The sequence below is a fragment of the Erithacus rubecula genome (genome assembly GCF_903797595.1).
Source record: "Erithacus rubecula genome assembly, chromosome: 26".
Lineage (NCBI taxonomy): Eukaryota > Metazoa > Chordata > Aves > Passeriformes > Muscicapidae > Erithacus > Erithacus rubecula.
In genome coordinates, this window is record NC_136678.1 from 4234315 (window position 1) to 4253676 (window position 19362).

A 19362-nucleotide genomic window follows, 5' to 3' on the forward strand; every position below is an offset into this window, starting at 1 on the left:
CCCCAGGACAGAGAATTCCAGGCTGGAATCTCACAGTGGGACACAGGGATGGGGATGCTCGCTCCCCCCTGAGCTCCATCAGGGGTAATTAAGGGCTAGGCCGTTACAGTATTAATTAACTGTCTCCCTCTTAACCTCTGAGCTCTCCTCAGACAGCGCCGGTTGCTATGAAAGAGGAGGAAATGAGCGTGGTGGGGTGGGGGAATTATCCTTTTTTCTCTTAATCAGCAGGAGCCTGCTTAATTGGGCCTGCCACCTCCTGCTTCCCGCTGCCGGGAGCTGCTGCCTGGAGGGATGGATGAGCTCAGCTCTGCTCGGGGAGAGCGGGCGGGGAACGGGGCTGGGAACGGGGATGGGAACGGGGATGGGAACGGGGATGGGAACGGGGATGGGAACGGGGATGGGAACGAGGATGGGAACGAGGATGGGAATGGGGATGGGAACGGGGATGGGAACGAGGATGGGAACGAGGATGGGAATGGGGATGGGAACGGGGATGGGAACGGGGATGGGAACGGGGATGGGAACGGGGATGGGAACGAGGATGGGAACGAGGATGGGAATGGGGATGGGAACGGGGCTGGGAACGGGGATGGGAACGGGGATGGGAACGGGGATGGGAACGGGGCTGGGAATGGGGATGGGAATGGGGATGGGAGCGGGGATGGGAACGGGGCTGGGAACGGGGCTGGGAACGAGGATGGGAACGAGGATGGGAACGGGGATGGGAACGGGGATGGGAATGGGGATGGGAATGGGGATGGGAATGGGGATGGGAATGGGGATGGGAATGGGGATGGGAACGGGGATGGGAACGGGGATGGGAATGGGGATGGGAATGGGGCTGGGAATGGGGATGGGAATGGGGATGGGAATGAGGATGGGAACGAGGATGGGAATGAGGATGGGAACGAGGATGGGAATGGGGATGGGAACGGGGATGGGAACAGGGATGGGAACGGGAGGTGCGGGAGCATCCCGTGGATCCCGGCTGGGCGGGGCAGCAGCAACGCCCCAGCCTGAGGGAGGGAGCTGCAGTGTCCCCATCCCTGTGTCCCCATCCCTGTGTCCTTTAATCCCAGTGTCCCCATCCCTGTGTTCTTTAATCCCTGTGTCCTTTAAATCCCAGTGTCCCCATCCCAGTGTCCCCATCCCTGTATTGAATCCCTGTCTCGCATCCTTCTGTCCCCATCCCTGTGTCCTTTAATCCCTCTGTCCCTGTTCTTCCCTTTCAATGTCCCCATCCCTGTGTCCTCATCCTTGTGTCCTTTAATCCGTGTCCCTGTTCTTCCATCACTGTGTCCTCATCCTTGTGTCCCTGTCCTTGTGTCCCCATCCCTGTGTCCCTGTCCCTGTTCTTCCATCCCTGTGTCCTCATCCTTGTGTCCCTGTCCCTGCAGCTGGGGCACAGGTCCCTCCCGAGGTGGGGACATCCTGGCAGTGTCCCTGTTGTCCCTGAGGTTCAGTTGGTGCCTGTGGTGTCCTGATAGTGGGGCTCTGCCCTGGGGGTGCTGCTGGCCCGATAAGGAGCTGCTCCCAGGGGGGGTTGGGTCCTGGGGGTTCTGCTGGCCCAGAGACTGAAACGTCCCCATGGCTGGGGCTGGAATTGGGGGGTGTGGGACAGTCCTGGGACTGGAATTGGGGCAGTTTGGGACAATTCTGGAGCTGGAATTTTGGGACTGTTCTGGGGATAGATTGGGGCTGGAATTTTGGGACTGTTCTGGGGTTGGATTGGGGCAGTTTGGGACAGTCCTGGGACTGGAATTGGGGCAGTTTGGGACAGTCCTGGGGCTGGAATCGCGATGGCTTGGGACAGCCCTGGGATTGGAATTTTGGGACTGTTCTGGGGCTGGAATTGGGGTGGTTTGGGACAGTTCTAGGACTGGAATTTTGGGACTGTTCTGGGGCTGGAATTGGGGTGGTTTGGGACAGCCCTGGGACTAGAATTGGGGTGGTTTGGGACAGCCCTGGGACTGGAATTTTGGGACTGTTCTGGGGCTGGAATTGGGGTGGTTTGGGACAGTTCTAGGACTGGAATTTGGGACAGTCCTGGGACTAGAATTGGGGTGGTTTGGGCCAGCCCTGTGCTGATTTGGTGCCTCTCTGGGGTTTGTGAGACCAGGTGCATCCCATGTGCTCCTGGGACCAGCAGTGGACATTGTCCCTGTCCCTCCTGTCCATCCCTGTCCCTCCCCAGCTGCTCTGCCCCTCTGTGCCCTGTCTCAGACAGAGTGGCCGTTCCCCCGTTGTTCTTTATTTATTTTGCCCTCAGGAAGATTTTGTTTTCTCTCCATGAGAGCCTCTCCTTGCAGCCTTTTTGCCTCTGGAGTGCTGGGAGCTTGCCTGGAGCTTGGGAACACAGCTAACCCTGCCTGACAAAAACCCTTTTTCCCCCTGGCCTGTGCTGTTCCCTCCTTGTCCCTATTTGTCCCTTGAGCTCTGAAATGCCAGCAGGGCATCCCAGCCCCCAAATCCCTGGGGAGTGGGGGAGCTGTGGGATGTTGTGGTCCCTGCCTGGTTTGGTTGAAGTGGTTTTGGGGCTCCCCTGTGCTCTTTGGGGGTTGTGACCCACACCTTGGCACAGGTCATTGATGGAAAAGCCTCGATTCTGAGAAAATCCAGGGTTTTGTGGTTTCTCTGCCATTTCTCTTCCATGGTTCTTGTGGCATTTCCCAGCTGTGGAGTCCATGGGGTGCTGCAGCCCCTTTCCCATGGATATTGGGATATTGGGGTATCAGGACATCAGGATATTGAGAATTTGGGATATTGGGGTTTTGGGAATTTGAGATATTTGGGTATTGGTGTATCGGAACACTGAGATATGGGGGTATTTGAATATTGGGATATAGGGATTTTGGGATATCAGGATATTGGGATTTTGAGGTTTTCAGATACAGGCATATTGGGATATCAGGATATTGGGGTATTGGAATACTAAGATATTGTGGTACTGAGATGTTGGAATATTGAGATATTGGGGTTCTGAGATACTGGGATATCAGGATATAGGAATTTTGGGATACCAGGATACTGAGATTTTGGGATATTGGGATATCAGGATATCGAGATATTGGGACATTGGGATTTTGGGATATTGGGATATCAGGATATCGAGATATTGGGATATTGGGACATTGGGATTTTGGGAATTTGGGATATTGGGATATCGATATATTGAAATACTGGGATATTGGGATTTTGGGGTTTTGGAATATCAGGGTATTGGGACACTGGGATTTTGGGATATTGGGATATTGAGTTATTTGGATATTGTAATATTGGGATTTGGGGGTATCAGGATATAGGGATATTGGGATATCAGGGTGTTGCAATATCAGGATATCAAGATGTTGGAATACCATGATTTTGGGATATCAGGCTATTGGTATTTTGTGATATTGGAGTTTGGGATATGGGGCATTGGGACATTGGGATATCGGGATCGTTCTTACCTGCCATGCTCCGGCCCCGGCGTCCTGCCCAGGGGAGGAAGCAGCTGCTTCCCCCACCCTGGGGTATTTTTAACCCAAAACCCACAGCAGGGTTTGGCTGGGCTGCAAGTGAAGAACCACCTGGGCTCCTTTCCTGCCCAGCCCCGCCGGGCTCTTCCCCTCTCCTCACTCCAGAGCTCAACTTCTCTCCCCAGAGCTGACCCCACACCCTCCCCTCGGGCAGCACCTCTCCCTCTCCCTCCCCACAGCACTCCTCGCTCCTTCCCAAGCCCTGCTAACGCATATTTTTGTTTCCCACGGTTGTTTTCACAGCTCCAGTTGCTGTGGTATCCAGGGATCCCTCCTCCTCCTCCTCCTCCTCCTCCCGCTGCACGCTGCCCGTTGCTGAGGTCGCCCCCGCGGTAACATGCGCATCCTGTTCACACCTTCATCCCCTCAACTTGGGCTGGGCTAGAGCCGCCCCCTGCCCCCGGGAAGCCCCCAGGGAAGGAGGAGCCCCCTGCCTGGAGGAGCCCCTGCCTGGAGGAGCCCCCTGCCCGAGGAGCCCCCTGCCTGGAGGAGCCCCCAGGGAAGAAGGAGCCCCCTGCCTGAAGAGCCCCCTGCCTGAAGAGCCCCCTGCCCGAGAAACCCCCTGCTGGAGGAGCCCCCAGGGAAGAAGGAGCCCCCTGCCTGAGGAGCCCCCTGCTGGAGGAGCCCCCTGCCTGGAGGAGCCCCCTGCCCGAGGAGCCCCCTGCTGGAGAAACCCCCTGCCTGAAGAGCCCTCTGCCTGGAGGAGCCCCCTGCCCAAGGAGCCCCCTGCCTGAGGAGCCCCTGCTGGAGAAACCCCCTGCCTGAAGAGCCCCCTGCCCAAGGAGCCCCCTGCCCAAGGAGCCCCCTGCCCAAGGAGCCCCCTGCCCGCAGCATCGTCCCCACCGGAGCCGCCCCGCTCCGGTGGCACCGGCACCGCGACAACATGACCAACAACGTGGCCGACCACCACCCCGGGAACTCGGTGGTGGAGGGAGGACATGAGGGGGATTTTGGGTGCTCCATGGTGGAGCTGAGGAACCTCATGGAGCTGAGGAGCGCCGAGGCCGTGGCCAGGCTGAACGACTCCTACGGCGGCGTGCAGAACGTCTGCAAGAGGCTGAAGACGTCGCCGGTCGAAGGTGGGATGGAGTTGTCACCTCTGGGGTTGTCACCTCTGGGGTTGTCAGCTCTGGAATGGTGCAATGTGGAGGTGGCATCTGAGAGTGGTGGCTCCCATGGTTTGGGGTTGTCACCTCTGGATTTGTCACCTCCAGGGTGGTGCCATGTGGAGGTGGCATCTGAGGGAGGTGGCTCTCAGAGTCTGGGGTTGTCACCTCTGGGTTTGTCACCTCCAGGGTGGTGCCATGTGGAGGTGGCATCTGAGAGTGGTGGCTCCCATGGTTTAGGGTTGTCACCTCTGGGCTTGTCACCTCCAGGGTGGTGCCATGTGAAGGTGATGTCCAAGGGTGGTGGCTCCCAGAGTCTGGGGTTGTCACCTCTGGGGTTGTCAGCTCTGGGGTTGTCAGCTCTGGGGTTGTCACCTCTGGAATGGTGCCATGTGGAGGTGGCATCTGAGGGAGGTGGCTCCTAGGGTCTGGGGTTGTCACCTCTGGGGTTGTCACCCTCAGGGTGGTGCCATGTGGAGGTGGCATCTGAGGGAGGTGGCTCTCAGAGTCTGGGTTTGCCACCTCCAGGGTGGAGCCATATGAAGGTGACACCTGAGGGAGGTGACCCCCAGAGACTGGGGTTGTCACCTCTGGAATAGAGCCATGTGAAGGTGACATCTAAGAGTGGTGGCTCCCATGGTTTGGGGTTGTCACCTCTGGGGTTGTCACCACCAGGATGGAGCCATATGAAAGTGACACCCAAGGGAAGTGGCTCCCAAGGTCTGGGGTTGTCACCTCTGGGGTTGTCACCTCTGGAGCTGTCACTTTTGGGATGGAGCCATGTGAAGGTGACACTCAAGGGTGATGTCTCCAGTGGCTGTCCCATGATTTGGGATTGTCACCTTTGAGACAGAGCCATGTGAAGGTCACATCCAAGGGTGGTGGCTGCAGTGGCTGTCCCATGATCTGGGGCTGGGGGGTGGCCCTGGAGCCTTCCCTGGCAGAGAGGGGGTGCAGGGGGCAGAGACCCCCTGGATCCAGCCCCGAGGGTTTTCCTGGAGCTGTGGGGTGGGGACTCTGATCTGTGGGGTGGGACTCTGATCTGTGGGGTGGGACTCGGGTCTGTGGGGTGGGGACTCTGATCTGTGGGGTGGGGACTCTGATCTGTGGGGTGGGACTCGGGTCTGTGGGGTGGGACTCGGGTCTGTGGGGTGGGGACTCTGATCTGTGGGGTGGGGACTCGGGTCTGTGGGGTGGGACTCGGGTTTGTGGGGTGGGGACTCGGGTCTGTGGGGTGGGACTCTGATCTGTGGGGTGGGGACTCGGGTCTGTGGGGTGGGACTCGGGTCTGTGGGGTGGGACTCGGGTCTGTGGGGTGGGGACTCAGCCAGGACAATCTGTGGGATATTTTTAGTGCTGCCAGGGGGGGATTTGCAGCTTTCCAGCTGCGAGCAGGACCGGGAAGGAGAGACAATATCGGGATGTCGTTAGAGAAGGGGGGAAATCCCGGTGGAAATACAAAGCCCAGGTCACAGAACAATGTGCTGGGCCCTGCCAAAGTGGGGTCACGCTGCTTTGGGGTGGGAGGAGAACCCAAAAGGCTGTTTTAGGGGAGGTGAAGGGTTCAGTCCCACCCCAAAGCTGCGTTTGTACCCCCAGCACATCCCACCCCTCCGAGCCCAGGGAGCAGGGGAGGGTCTCTCCTCCAAAATGGGATTTTTGGGAAGAGGAACATCCCGAGGCAGCCCTTGGTCCCTCTGATCCCGCCGGGCAGGCTGCAGGTCCCAGCCCCGTGTCCTGTTCCCGGGGTTTGTCCCCATTGCCACTGTGCCAGCACGGAGCCATCGACCCCCCAGTGCTGGGGACAGCCCTGGGGTCACTGCCATGAGTGGCATCTGTCCCGTGGGTTTGTCCTGTGTCCTGTGGGTCTGTCCCATGTGCTGTGGGTCTGTCCCCTGTCCCCATGGATCTGTCCTGTGTCCCTGTGGGTCTGTCCTGTGTCCCTGTGGGTCTGTACCCTGTCCCTGTGGGTCTGTCCCCTGTCCCCATGGATCTGTCCCATGTCCCTGTGGGTCTGTCCCGTGTGCTGTGGGTCTGTCCCCTGTCCCCATGGATCTGTCCTGTGTCCCTGTGGGTCTGTCCCCTGTCCCCGTGGGTCTGTACCCTGTCCTGTATGTCTGTCCCATGTCCCTGTGGGTCTGTCCCATGTCCCTGTGGGTCTGTCCCCTGTCCCCGTTGGCCTGTCCCGTGTCCCCACGTGTGTCCCCACGTGTGTCCCTGGCTCTGTGGCCATGAGCTGCATTTTCCATCCGCTGGGTGGGAAGCGAGGCCGGGACATCCCAGGATGCTCTCAGGGCTGGGTGGGGACACCCCGGCTGTGCTGGGTGGGGACACCCCGGCTGCTCCAGCTGCCAGCTGTCCCCTCCCTGCAGCTGGGCTGGAGTCACAGCAGGAGTAGGAATGGGATCAGTGCTGCTGCTGCTTGGAGGGACACCAGGCTGGCAAGGAGGTGTCCCCTGGAATGACACAGGGTGGGCACAGAAGTGTCCCCAAAGTGACATGGGGCTGGCAGGGCGTGTCCCTAAAGTGACACAGGGCTGGTAGGGAGTGTCCCCAGAGTGACATGGGGCTGGCAGGGCGTGTCCCCAAAGTGACATGGGGCTGGCAGGGCGTGTCCCTAAAGTGACACAGGGCTGGTAGGGAGTGTCCCCAGAGTGATGCAATTTGGCAGGGAGGTGTCCCCTGGAGTGACAGGGGGTGTCCCCAGAGTGACACACCTTGTCAGGGAGGTGTTCCCATAGTGACACGGGGCTGGCAGGGTGTGTCCCTAAAGTGACACACCTAGTCAGGGGGTATCCCCAGAGTGACACAGGGCTGGCAGGGCATGTCCCCAGAGTGACACTGGGCTGGCAGGGGGTGTCCCCAGAGTGACACAGTGCTGGTAGGGGGTGTCCCCTGAGTGACACACCTTGTCAGGGGGTGTCCCCTGAGTGCCACTGGGCTGGCAGGGGGTGTCCCCAGAGTGACACGGGGCTGGCAGGGGGTGTCCCCTGAGTGACACACCTTGTCAGGGGGTGTCCCCTGGAATGCCAGGGGCTGTCCCTTGAGCCCCAGGCCATGTCTCCCTGTCACTGCCAGGCTGCTCCTGGCACCAGAAGTGTCCTGGCTGTTCCTGGAACATCCCGGGGCCTGGCAGTGCCCCAGGCACAGCTGGAAGGGTGGGGGGGCCCTTAAGGTGGTGCTGGGCAGGGGGGGCAGCTCCTTCTGGGGACCCCTCAGCCTTCATGGCTTTGAGGGGTGGCCGTGTCACACTGCCACTGTCACCCACTGCTCCCTCCTGGGGCACTGTCAGCATTTATGGCTTTATTGGGGTGGCTGTGTCACACTGCCACTGGCACCCATCGCTGCCTGCCAGGGCTCTCAAGGGCCTCAGGCTCCTTTTATTCCCCATCTTATTCCCCCTTTAATTCCCCCTTATTATTCCCCCTTTTATTCCCCCTTTTTATTCCCCATTTTTCCCCTTTTTCCCAATTTTTTCCCATTTTTCCCCATCCTCACTCCCAGCTCCATGTCCTGCTCCTTTTCTTTTCCAGCAGCACCAGCCCAAAAGGGGTGACAGTGGCACAGGGAGGTGACAGTGGCACAGGGAGGTGACAGTGCCACAGCACTGCTGTCCCTGGGAGATGCCAGAGGATTTGGGAGTTATTTTATCCTGGGCTGGGTGATAGGAATGGTTTTGATAGGAAGGATTTTGATGAGGAATGATTTTGATAGGAATGGTTTTCATAGGAATGATTTTGATAGGAATGATTTTGATGAGGAATGATTTTGATAGGAATGGTTTTCATAGGAATGATTTTGATAGCAATGATTTTGATTGATAGGAATGGTTTTGATAGGAGTGGTTGTGATAGGAATGATTTTGATAGGAATGACTTAATTATAATAATTTAATTAATATGTACATAATTTATTTTTATTTGTTTGTTTGTTCATTATTTCCATTTCATTTATTTCTGCCTTGGCTGCCCACTGCCAGCATGGGCAGGCAGCTGCTCCTGGTTGAATTCCCTGGGATCAGCAGTGGGATTTTATGGGATTTTATCTCATCTCTGTCTGGGAACCCCACTGCATTCCATGGGGTCAGCAGTGGGATTTTATCTCATCCCTGTTTGGGAACCCCACTGAATTCTGTGGGATCAGCAGGGGGATTTCCCCCATCTCTATCTGGGAATCCCACTGCATTCCATGGGGCCAGCAGTGGATTTTATGGGATTTTATCTCTATCTGGGAACCCCACCTCATTCCATGGGGCCAGCAGTGGATTTTATGGGATTTTATCTCTATCTGGGAACCCCACTGCATTCCATGGGGCCACAAGTGGATTTCATGGGATTTTATCTCTATCTGGGAACCCCACCTCATTCCATGGGGCCAGCAGTGGATTTTATGGGATTTTATCTCTATCTGGGAACCCCACTGCATTCCATGGGGCCAGCAGTGGATTTTATGGGATTTTATCTCTATCTGGGAACCCCACTGCATTCCATGGGTCCAGCAGTGGATTTTATGGGATTTTATCTCTATCTGGGAACCTCACCTCATTCCATGGGGCCAGCAGTGGATTTTATGGGATTTTATCTCTATCTGGGAACCCCACCTCATTCCATGGGGCCAGCAGTGGATTTTATGGGATTTTATCTCTATCTGGGAACCCCACTGCATTCCATGGGGCCAGCAGTGGATTTTATGGGATTTTATCTCTATCTGGGAACCCCACTGCATTCCATGGGGCCAGCAGTGGATTTTATGGGATTTTATCTCTATCTGGGAACCCCACTGCATTCCATGGGGTTTCCCTCACCCTGCCTGTTCCCCCAGGCCTGTCTGGGAACCCCATTGACCTGGAGAAGCGGCGCCACGTGTTTGGGCAGAACTTTATCCCCCCCAAAAAAGCCAAGACGTTCGTGCAGCTGGTGTGGGAGGCGCTGCAGGACGTGACCCTGATCATCCTGGAGATCGCCGCCATCGTGTCCCTGGGGCTGTCCTTCTACCGGCCCCCAGGCGGGGACAACGAGCGTGAGTGGCAGGGACAGGGATGGGGACAAGGGGACAGGGGGCAGGGACAGGGATGGGGATGGGGACAGGGGGACAGGGATGGGGACAGGGGATGGGGACAGGGACAGGGATGGGGATGGGGACGGGGATGGGGATGGGGACAGGGACAGGGATGGGGACAGGGGGCATGGGGACAGGGACAGGGATGGGGATGGGGACAGGGGGCATGGGGACAGGGATGGGGACAGGGACAGGGATGGGGACAGGGGGCATGGGGACAGGGATGGGGACAGGGATGGGGACAGGGACAGGGATGGGGACAGGGGGCATGGGGACAGGGATGGGGACGGGGACAGGGATGGGGACGGGGACAGGGACGGGGATGGGGACAGGGACGGGGATGGGGACAGGGATCGGCACAGGGGACACAGGGGACAGGGGGATATGGGACATGGGACAGGGACAGGGATGGGGACAGGGACAGGGGGACAGGGGACACAGGGTATAGGGGACATGGGGCATGGGGACAGGGACGAGGACAGGGGGACATGGGGGACGGGGACAGGGACGGAGATATGGGGCATGGGGGCACAGGGACACAGGGCATGGGGACAGGGACGGGGGCATGGGGACAGGGGGCATGGGGCACAGGGCATGGGGACATGAAACATGGGGCCACGGGGCATGGGACACAGGGACACAGGGACAGGGGGCAAAGGGCATGGGGAAAGGGGACATGGGGCATGGGGACAGGGACACGGGGACAGGGGACACAGGGCACGGGGGCACGGGACACGGGACTGGCATTTGGGATCTGCCCTGTTCCCTATTGGGGACTCTGGGATCTGCCCTGTTCCCATGGGATGGACACTGTGGGATGTGCCCTGTTCCCTGTTGGGAATATCCCAATGGGAATTCTCTCTAGCAGTGTGTGGGGTTATCCCAGTGGGGTTATCCAGGTTTAACCCACGTTTATCCCAGGTCTATCCCAGGTTTATCCAGGTTTATCCCAGGCTTACCCTGCCCCTCTCCTGGCAGTGTGCAGGGTTATCCCAGGTTTATCCCAGGTCTATCCAGGTCTATCCCAGGTTTATCCAGGTCTATCCAGGTCTATCCCAGGTCTATCCCAGGTTTATGCAGGGCTCTCCAGATCTATCCCAGGTCTATCCCAGGCTATCCAGGTCTATCCCAGGTCTATCCCAGGTCTATCCCAGGGCTCTCCAGGTCTATCCCAGGTCTATCCCAGGTCTATCCCAGGTCTGTCCCAGGTCTATCCAGGTCTATCCCAGGCTATCCAGGTCTATCCCAGGTCTATCCAGGTCTATCCCAGGTCTGTCCCAGGTCTATCCAGGTCTATCCCAGGCTATCCAGGTCTATCCCAGGTCTATCCCAGGGCTCTCCAGGTCTATCCCAGGTCTATCCCAGGTCTATCCCAGGGCTCTCCAGGTCTATCCCAGGTCTATCCCAGGTCTATCCCAGGTCTGTCCCAGGTCTATCCAGGTCTATCCCAGGCTATCCAGGTCTATCCCAGGTCTATCCAGGTCTATCCCAGGTCTGTCCCAGGTCTATCCAGGTCTATCCCAGGCTATCCAGGTCTATCCCAGGTCTATCCCAGGTCTATCCCAGGTCTATCCAGGTCTATCCCAGGTCTATCCAGGTCTATCCCAGGCTATCCAGGTCTATCCCAGGTCTATCCAGGTCTATCCCAGGTCTGTCCCAGGTCTATCCAGGTCTATCCCAGGCTATCCAGGTCTATCCCAGGTCTATCCCAGGTCTGTCCCAGGTCTATCCAGGTCTATCCCAGGTCTATCCAGGTCTATCCCAGGTCTGTCCCAGGTCTATCCAGGTCTATCCCAGGTCTATCCAGGTCTATCCCAGGCTCTCCAGGTCTATCCAGGTCTATCCCAGGCACTCCAGGTCTATCCCAGCCTTGCCCCTCTCCGGCAGTGTGCGGGGTTATCCCAGGTCTATCCCAGGTCTATCCCAGGGCTCTCCAGGTCTATCCCAGGTCTATCCCAGGTCTATCCCAGGGCTCTCCAGGTCTATCCAGGTCTATCCCAGGTCTATCCCAGGTCCATCCCAGGTCTATCCCAGGCACTCCAGGTCTATCCCAGCCTTGCCCCTCTCCGGCAGTGTGCGGGCAGTCCGCGGGCGGCGTGGAGGACGAGGGCGAGTCGCAGGCGGGCTGGATCGAGGGCGCTGCCATCCTCTTCTCGGTCATCATCGTGGTGCTGGTGACGGCCTTCAACGACTGGAGCAAGGAGAAGCAGTTCCGGGGGCTGCAGAGCCGCATCGAGCAGGAGCAGAAGTTCACGGTGATCCGCAAGGGCCAGGTGATCCAGATCCCCGTGGCCGAGATCGTGGTGGGCGACATCGCCCAGATCAAGTACGGTGAGTGCGGCTGCCTGGGGACCCCCCCCCCGGGGGGATTGCTGGCAATGCCCCCCTGCAGCTCCTCTCAACATCCCTGGACACTCCAGCAGCTGCTGCAGCTGAATTTGTGTGGTTTCCCAGCTCCTCTTGGAGGGTGTTGCCTGATCCAGATGTTGGGGAATGTTCGCTTGGCCAGGAGATGTTGGGGAATATTCTGTTACCCAGGAGATGTTGGGGAATGTTTCCTTATCCAGGAGATGTTGGGGAATGTTTCCTCACTCAGGAGATGCTGGAGAGTCTTTCCTTATCCAGGACATGCTGGGGAGTCTTTCCTTATCCAGGACATGCTGGGGAGTCTTTCCTTATCCAGGAGATGTTGGGGAGTCTTTCCTTATCCAGGAGATGCTGGGGAGTGTTTCCTTATCCAGGAGATGCTGGGGAGTGTTTCCTTATCCAGGAGATGCTGGGGAGTGTTTCCTTATCCAGGACATGCTGGGGAGTGTTTCCTTATCCAGGAGATGTTGGGGAATATTTTCTCACCCAGGAGATGTGAATATTCTGTTATCCAGGAGATGCTGGGGAGTGTTTCATCACCCAGGAGATGTGAATATTCTGTTATCCAGGAGATGTTGGGGAATATTTCCTTATCCAGGAGATGTTGGGGAATATTCTGTTATCCAGGAGATGTTGGGAAGTGTTTCCTTACCCAGGAGATGTTGGGGAATATTTCCTTATCCAGGAATTGTTGGGAAATATTTCCTCACCCAGGAGATGTGAATATTCTGTTTTCCAGATGTTGGGGAATATTCTGTTATCCAGTAGTTTTTGGGGAATATTTCCTTATCCAAATGTCAGTGGATATTTCCTCATCCAGGAGATGTTGCTGGATATTTCCTTATCCAGGAGTTTTTGGGGAATATTTCCTCACCCAGGAGATGTGAATATTCTGTTATCCAGATGTTGGTGAATATTCTGTTGTCCAGGAATTTTTGGGGAATATTTCCTCATCCAGTAATTTTTGGGCAATATTTCCTTGTCCTGGAGGTGTTGGTGGATGTTTCCTTCTCCATGATCTGCAGCCCTTGGGATAAATCAGGGCCTGCTCCTCATTCCCAGGGGGAATATTCCTCCCATTCAGGAAGGAGATTGATCCAACACAATTCCCAAGAGCCCAATCCCACTCTGGGAGTGAATTTTGGATGCATCAGGAGCTCTGGGAAGGATCCATTAACACCAGATGGGGAAGCACTGAGCAAAATCCTCCCCAGGGCTCTCCATGCATGGGGAGGATTTGGGAATTTGGGTTTCATTTCAGAGCACCTGTCCCTTCCAAACCTGCTGCTTCTCCTCCCTCTGAGCTGAGCTTGGGATGTTTTTGGAGCATCCCATGGGCTGATCCCTGTTGTCCCTCCTGGCCCAGGTGATCTCCTGCCAGCAGATGGGATCCTGATCCAGGGCAATGACCTGAAAATAGATGAGAGTTCATTGACTGGGGAGTCAGACCAGGTGAAGAAATCCATGGACAAGGACCCCATGCTGCTCTCAGGTGAGTCCTGCCTGGGCTCAGGTGGGTCCTGGGGTGGTTCTGGCTGGGCTCAGGTGGGTCCTGGGGTGGTCCTGCCTGGGCTCAGGTGAGTCCTGGGGTGGTTCTGCCTGGGCTCAGGTGAGTCCTGGCTGGGCTCAGGTGGGTCCTGGGGTGGTTCTGGCTGGGCTCAGGTGGGTCCTGGGGTGGTTCTGGCTGGGCTCAGGTGGGTCCTGCTCTCAGGGAGGTGTCCAAGGCCAGGCTGCAGCAATCTGGGGTTTGGGGTGGGACAGGATGGGGTTGAGGGTCCTTTCTAACCCAAACCAGTTTGGATTTTGTGGGGTGGGAATAGGGAATCTCAATCTGGGATCCTGTGGGTGGGATTTGGGGTCTCTGGGATTCTGTGGGTGGGATTTGGGGTCTCTGGGATCTTGTGGGTGGGAATTGGGGTCTGTGGGATTATGTGGGTGGGAATTGGGGTCTGTGGGATTCTGTGGGTGGGATTTGGGGTCTGTGGGATTCTGTGGGTGGGATTTGGGGTCTCTGGGATCTTGTGGGTGGGATTTGGGGTCTGTGGGATTCTGTGGGTGGGATTTGGGGGTCTCTGGCATTCTGTGGGTGGGAATTGGGGTCTGTGGGATTCTGTGGGTGGGAATTGGGGTCTGTGGGATTCTGTGGGTGGGAATTGGGGCCTGTGGGATCCTGTGGGTGGGATTTGGGGGTCTCTGGGATCCTGTGGGTGGGATTTGGGGTCTCACCTGTGTGCCCATGGCCTTCCTACCAGGTACCCACGTGATGGAGGGCTCGGGCAGGATGGTGGTGACTGCAGTGGGCATCAACTCCCAGACTGGGATCATCTTCACCCTCCTGGGAGCAGGAGAAGGTGATGAGGAGAAGAAAGTGAAGAAAGGTAAGAAAATGCACTGAACCTGCTTTTCCCTCCTGCTTTCCTGGGAATCACCCACAGGCTGCCCCCACATCAGGCTCAGGTGGTGGGAGGTGAGTCCTGGCTCACCCCCAGGGGCTGGGGGGTGACACAAACCCATTGTCATTGTCACCTGGGGCTGGCTGAGGTGACAGTGACACATTTGGGGGGCTCAGATCTCCCTGCTCTGGGTCTGGTGCTGCCCAGGGTGGGGACAAGTCTGAGCTTCCCACAGGGATCTGATGGAGCAGGAGGGAGAGGCTGGAGCTGCAGGAAGGCAGAGTTTTCCTGAAATTTTGCTGGAATTTTGCTGAAATTTTGCTGGAATTTTGCTGGAATTTTGCTGAAATTTTGCTGAAATTTTGCTGAAATTTTGCTGGAATTTTGCTGGAATTTTGCTGGAATTTTGCTGAAATTTTGCTGAAATTTTTGCTGAAATTTTGCTGAAATTTTTCTGACATTTTCCTGACATTTTCCTGAATTTTTCCTGAAATTTTCCTGAAATTCTGCTCTGTGGAGCTCTGTGCTTTCTCCTCCTGAGAATCTGAGGCGCCTCCAGCACCCTGAGGCACTGCTGGGGTTGTGGGGAAATTCAGAATCCTTGGAACAGCAAATCACTGAAATGGGAATTTGGTGGGAAATTCAGAATCCTTGGCACAGAAAGGAACTGAATTCTGGAATTTGGTGGAAAATTCAGAACCCTTGGCATAATGAAGCACTAAATTGGGAATCTGGTGAGGAAATTTGGAGCCCTTGGCACAGCAAGGAGCTGAGTTTGGGGATTTGGAGGGAAATTTGGAATCCTTGGCACAGCAGGGAGCTGAATTTGGGGATTTGGAGGGAAATTCAGAACCCTTGGCATAATGAAGCACTGAATTGGGAAATTCAGAATCCTTGGCACAGAAAGGAGCTGAATTTGGGATTTTGGTGGGAAATTCAGAATCCTTGGCCCTGCAAGGAGCTGATTTGGGATTTTGGTGGGAAATTCAGAATCCTTGGCCCTGCAAGGAGCTGATTTGGGAATTTGGGGGATTCAGAGCCCTTGGCACAGCAGGGATCTGAATTTGGGATTTGGGGGATTCAGAGCCCTTGGCACAGCAGGGATCAGAATTTGGGATTTGGGGGATTCAGAGCCCTTGGCACAGCAGGGATCAGAATTTTGGGATTTGGGGGATTCAGAGCCCTTGGCACAGCAAAGAGCTGAATTTTGGGATGTGGGGGATTCAGAGCCCTTGGCACAGCAGGGATGTGAATTTTGGGATTTGGGGATTCAGAGCCCCTGTGTGCCCGGGCTGTGGCTCTGCCCCGCTGCCCCCAGGGGTGTCCCTGCCGTGTCCCCCCCGCCCCTCTTTGCCCCTCCCCCCGCTCAGCCCTGCCCCCTTTCTCTCTCTGAACAGGTAAAAAAAAGCGGCGCCCCCGAAAATCGCAACAAAGGTAACGCAGCTCCGCGGCCCCTCCCCCACCTGCCCCTCCCCCCTCCAGGACAGGGTGCAGCGAGCCCTGGACCCCGCTGGCCAAAATTTGGGAGGGTCAAAAGCAGGGGGAGGTGAAATTAAGGGAATAAAAGTGTGTTTGTGTTGATTTGATTTATATTTATATTTATATTTATATTTATATTTATATTTGTATTTATATTAATATTTACACTTATATTTACATTTGCATTTACTTTTATATTTACACTTATATTTATGTTTACATTTACATTTACACGTACATTTACATTTATATATATATTTATATTTACACTTACATTTATATTTTCACTTATATTTATATTTACATTTGCATTTATATTTACACTTACACTTACATTTATATTTATATTGCATTTATATTATATTTATATTTGTTATATTTATATTATATTTATATATAAATATAAACAAATATATAAATATAAATACTTATATTTATATTATAGTTATATTTACATTTATGTGAATACTTTATATTTATATATATTTATATTATATATAATATTTACATTTATATTTACTTTTACATTTACACGTATATTTACATTTACATTTATATTTACATTCATATTTATACTTATATTTATATTATTATTATAATTATACTTTATATCTATATCTATACCTTTATTTACATCTATATTTATATTATAATTATATTTATATTCATATTTATATTTTATATTTATACCATATTTATATTTGCACTTATATTTACACTTATATTTATATTTATATTTATATTTATATATTTATAGAAGGGTCTCCAGGTATATTTAAGGCAGATAAACCCCCCCAGGGCTCACCCAAAATTGACCACAGATTTTATAAATTTTCTATTTGCATATTGGGGGTTAATTTTTTAATTACAGCTTCAGGTAATGAAATTTTTTTTACCCTGTGTTTGCTCCCCCAGCTCAGTTTTATTTTCATTTTTCAAGGCTTGGGACACTGAGGTGTCCTTGATTCCCAGGCCTGGGGAGGAATTGTTGTGTCTGACCAGAATGGGAAAAAATCAGCTCCCACTGATTTAGATTATGCACTGAAGAATTGCAGGATTGCAACCATGAAAAATAGAAAAATATATAAAATGTATAAAAATATTTTTAAAAAAAATCAAAATATTAAATAGCGGTATCAAAAATATCAATAGCTCACATGAAAATGTGAAAAATACAAAAATACATAAAATATATAAAATTGATGAAATACATAAAATAGATAAAATATATAAAATAGATAAAATAAATGAAATATATAAAATATAAAAAGCTAAAATCCAGATGCATCACTGGGTGCCATTCCTATTGTCCCTGTGTGGGAAAAATCCCTTTTTTGGGATGAGTGCATGAGTCACAGCAGGATTGATGGTTTACAGCCCCTCACAGTGTCCCTGGGGCTCAGCTGCGTGTCCTGGTGGCATTTTTTGAATTCCTGGTGACATTTTTGGGCACAGCTGGGTGTCCTGGTGACATTTTTGGGCTGAGTTGGAATACCCTGGTGCCATTCCTGGAATTGCCTGGTGACATTTTTGGGCACAGCTGGATGTCCTGGTGACATTTTTGGGCTGAGTTGGAATACCCTGGTGACATTCCTGGAATTGCATGGTGCCATTTTTGGGCACAGCTGGATGTCCTGGTGACATTTTTGGGCAGAGCTGGAATTCCTGGTGACATTTTTTGGACTGAGCTTGATGCCCCAGTGCCATTCCTGGAACTCCCTGCTGGCATTTTTGGGCAGAGCTGGAATTCCTGGTGACATTTTTGGGCAGAGCAGGATGCCCTGGTAGCTTTCCTGGAATACCCTGGTGACATTTTTGCGCAGAGCTGTAATTCTTGGTGACATTTTTGGGCTGAGCTGGGTGCCCTGGTGGCTCTCCTGGAATACCCTGGTGACATTTTTGGGCAGAGCTGGAATTCCTGGTGACATTTTTGGGCTGAGCTGGGTGCCCTGGTGGCTCTCCTGGAATTCCTGGTGACATTTTTTGGACTGAGCTTGATGCCCCAGTGCCATTCCTGGAACTCCCTGCTGGCATTTTCGGGCAGAGCTGGAATTCCTGGTGACATTTTTGGGCAGGGCTGTAATTCCCTGGTGCCATTCCTGCAATTCCCTGGTGCTATTTTTGGCAGAGCTGTAATTCCCTGGTGCCATTCCTGCAATTCCCTGGTGCCATTCCTGCAGTTCCCTGGTGCCATTTTTGGCAGAGCTGCAATTCCCTGGTGCCATTCCTGCAATTCCCTGGTGCCATTTTCAGTCAGAGCTGCAGTTCCCTGGTGCAATTTTTGGGCAGAGCTGTAATTCCCTGGTGCCATTCCTGCAATTCCCTGGTGCCATTCCTGCAATTCCCTGGTGCCATTTTTGGGCAGAGCTGTAATTCCCTGGTGCCATTCCTGCAGTTCCCTGGTGCCATTCCTGCAGTTCCCTGGTGCCATTTTTGGCAGAGCTGTAATTCCCTGGTGCCATTCCTGCAGTTCCCTGGTGCCATTCCTGCAGTTCCCTGGTGCCATTCCTGCAGTTCCCTGGTGCCATTTTTGGCAGAGCTGTAATTCCCTGGTGCCATTCCTGCAGTCCCCTGGTGCCATTCCTGCAGTTCCCTGGTGTCATTCCTGCAGTTCCCTGGTGCCATTCCTGCAGTTCCCTGGTGCCATTCCTGCAGTTCCCTGGTGCCATTTTTGGCAGAGCTGTAATTCCCTGGTGCCATTCCTGCAGTTCCCTGGTGTCATTCCTGCAGTTCCCTGGTGCCATTCCTGCAGTTCCCTGGTGTCATTCCTGCAGTCCCCTGGTGCCATTCCTGCAGTCCCCTGGTGCCATTCCTGCAGTCCCCTGGTGCCATTCCTGCAGTTCCCTGGTGTCATTCCTGCAGTTCCCTGGTGCCATTCCTGCAGTTCCCTGGTGCCATTCCTGCAGTTCCCTGGTGCCATTTTTGGCAGAGCTGTAATTCCCTGGTGCCATTCCTGCAGTTCCTTGGTGCCATTCCTGCAGTTCCCTGGTGCCATTCCTGCAATCCCCTGGTGCCATTCCTGCAGTCCCCTGGTGCCATTCCAGCCAGGGCTGTCCCCAGCCTGTGCCCAGGGCTCTCCTGCACCCTGTCCTGTCCTGCCCTGGCCCCGTCAGCGTTTCCTCTCCAGTGTTTCTCACACTGTTCTTTGCAGGCTCTGGAGGAAGCCCCATTTCTGCACCTCTCTCTCTTTTTCCTCTCTTTCCTCTCATTTTTCCTCTCTTTTCTCTCTCTCTCAGCAGTTTGAGTTGCCTTCCCTCCATCAGATGTGTCCTGCTGCTTTGTTGTGTCCGTGTCACCTCTGTTGTCACCGTGGAGGTTCCTCTGTGGAACAGGGGACAGGGCTGGTGGCCCTGGGGACACTGCTGCTCCTCCAGCCCCAGTGGGGAGGGGTTCCCATCCCTCTCCAAAATTTCCAGGCTTGGGTTTGCCCAGGGCAGC

At 54.1% G+C, this 19362-nt stretch overlaps 1 protein-coding gene across 1 annotated transcript in view; it reads left to right on the forward strand.

Moving 5' to 3' along the window:
- Nucleotides 1-4366: 4366 nt before the first annotated feature.
- Nucleotides 4367-19362, forward strand: part of ATP2B4 (ATPase plasma membrane Ca2+ transporting 4) — a gene marked incomplete at its 3' end in the record, with an annotated part of 30608 nt that continues 15612 nt past the window's right edge. Inside the window, 7 exon segments of the mRNA XM_079327023.1 lie at nt 4367-4600; nt 9449-9646; nt 11759-12016; nt 13419-13544; nt 14305-14430; nt 15843-15844; nt 15846-15879. Coding sequence (XP_079183149.1) covers nt 4405-4600; nt 9449-9646; nt 11759-12016; nt 13419-13544; nt 14305-14430; nt 15843-15844; nt 15846-15879 — 940 coding nt within the window. The 5' untranslated portion in view covers nt 4367-4404.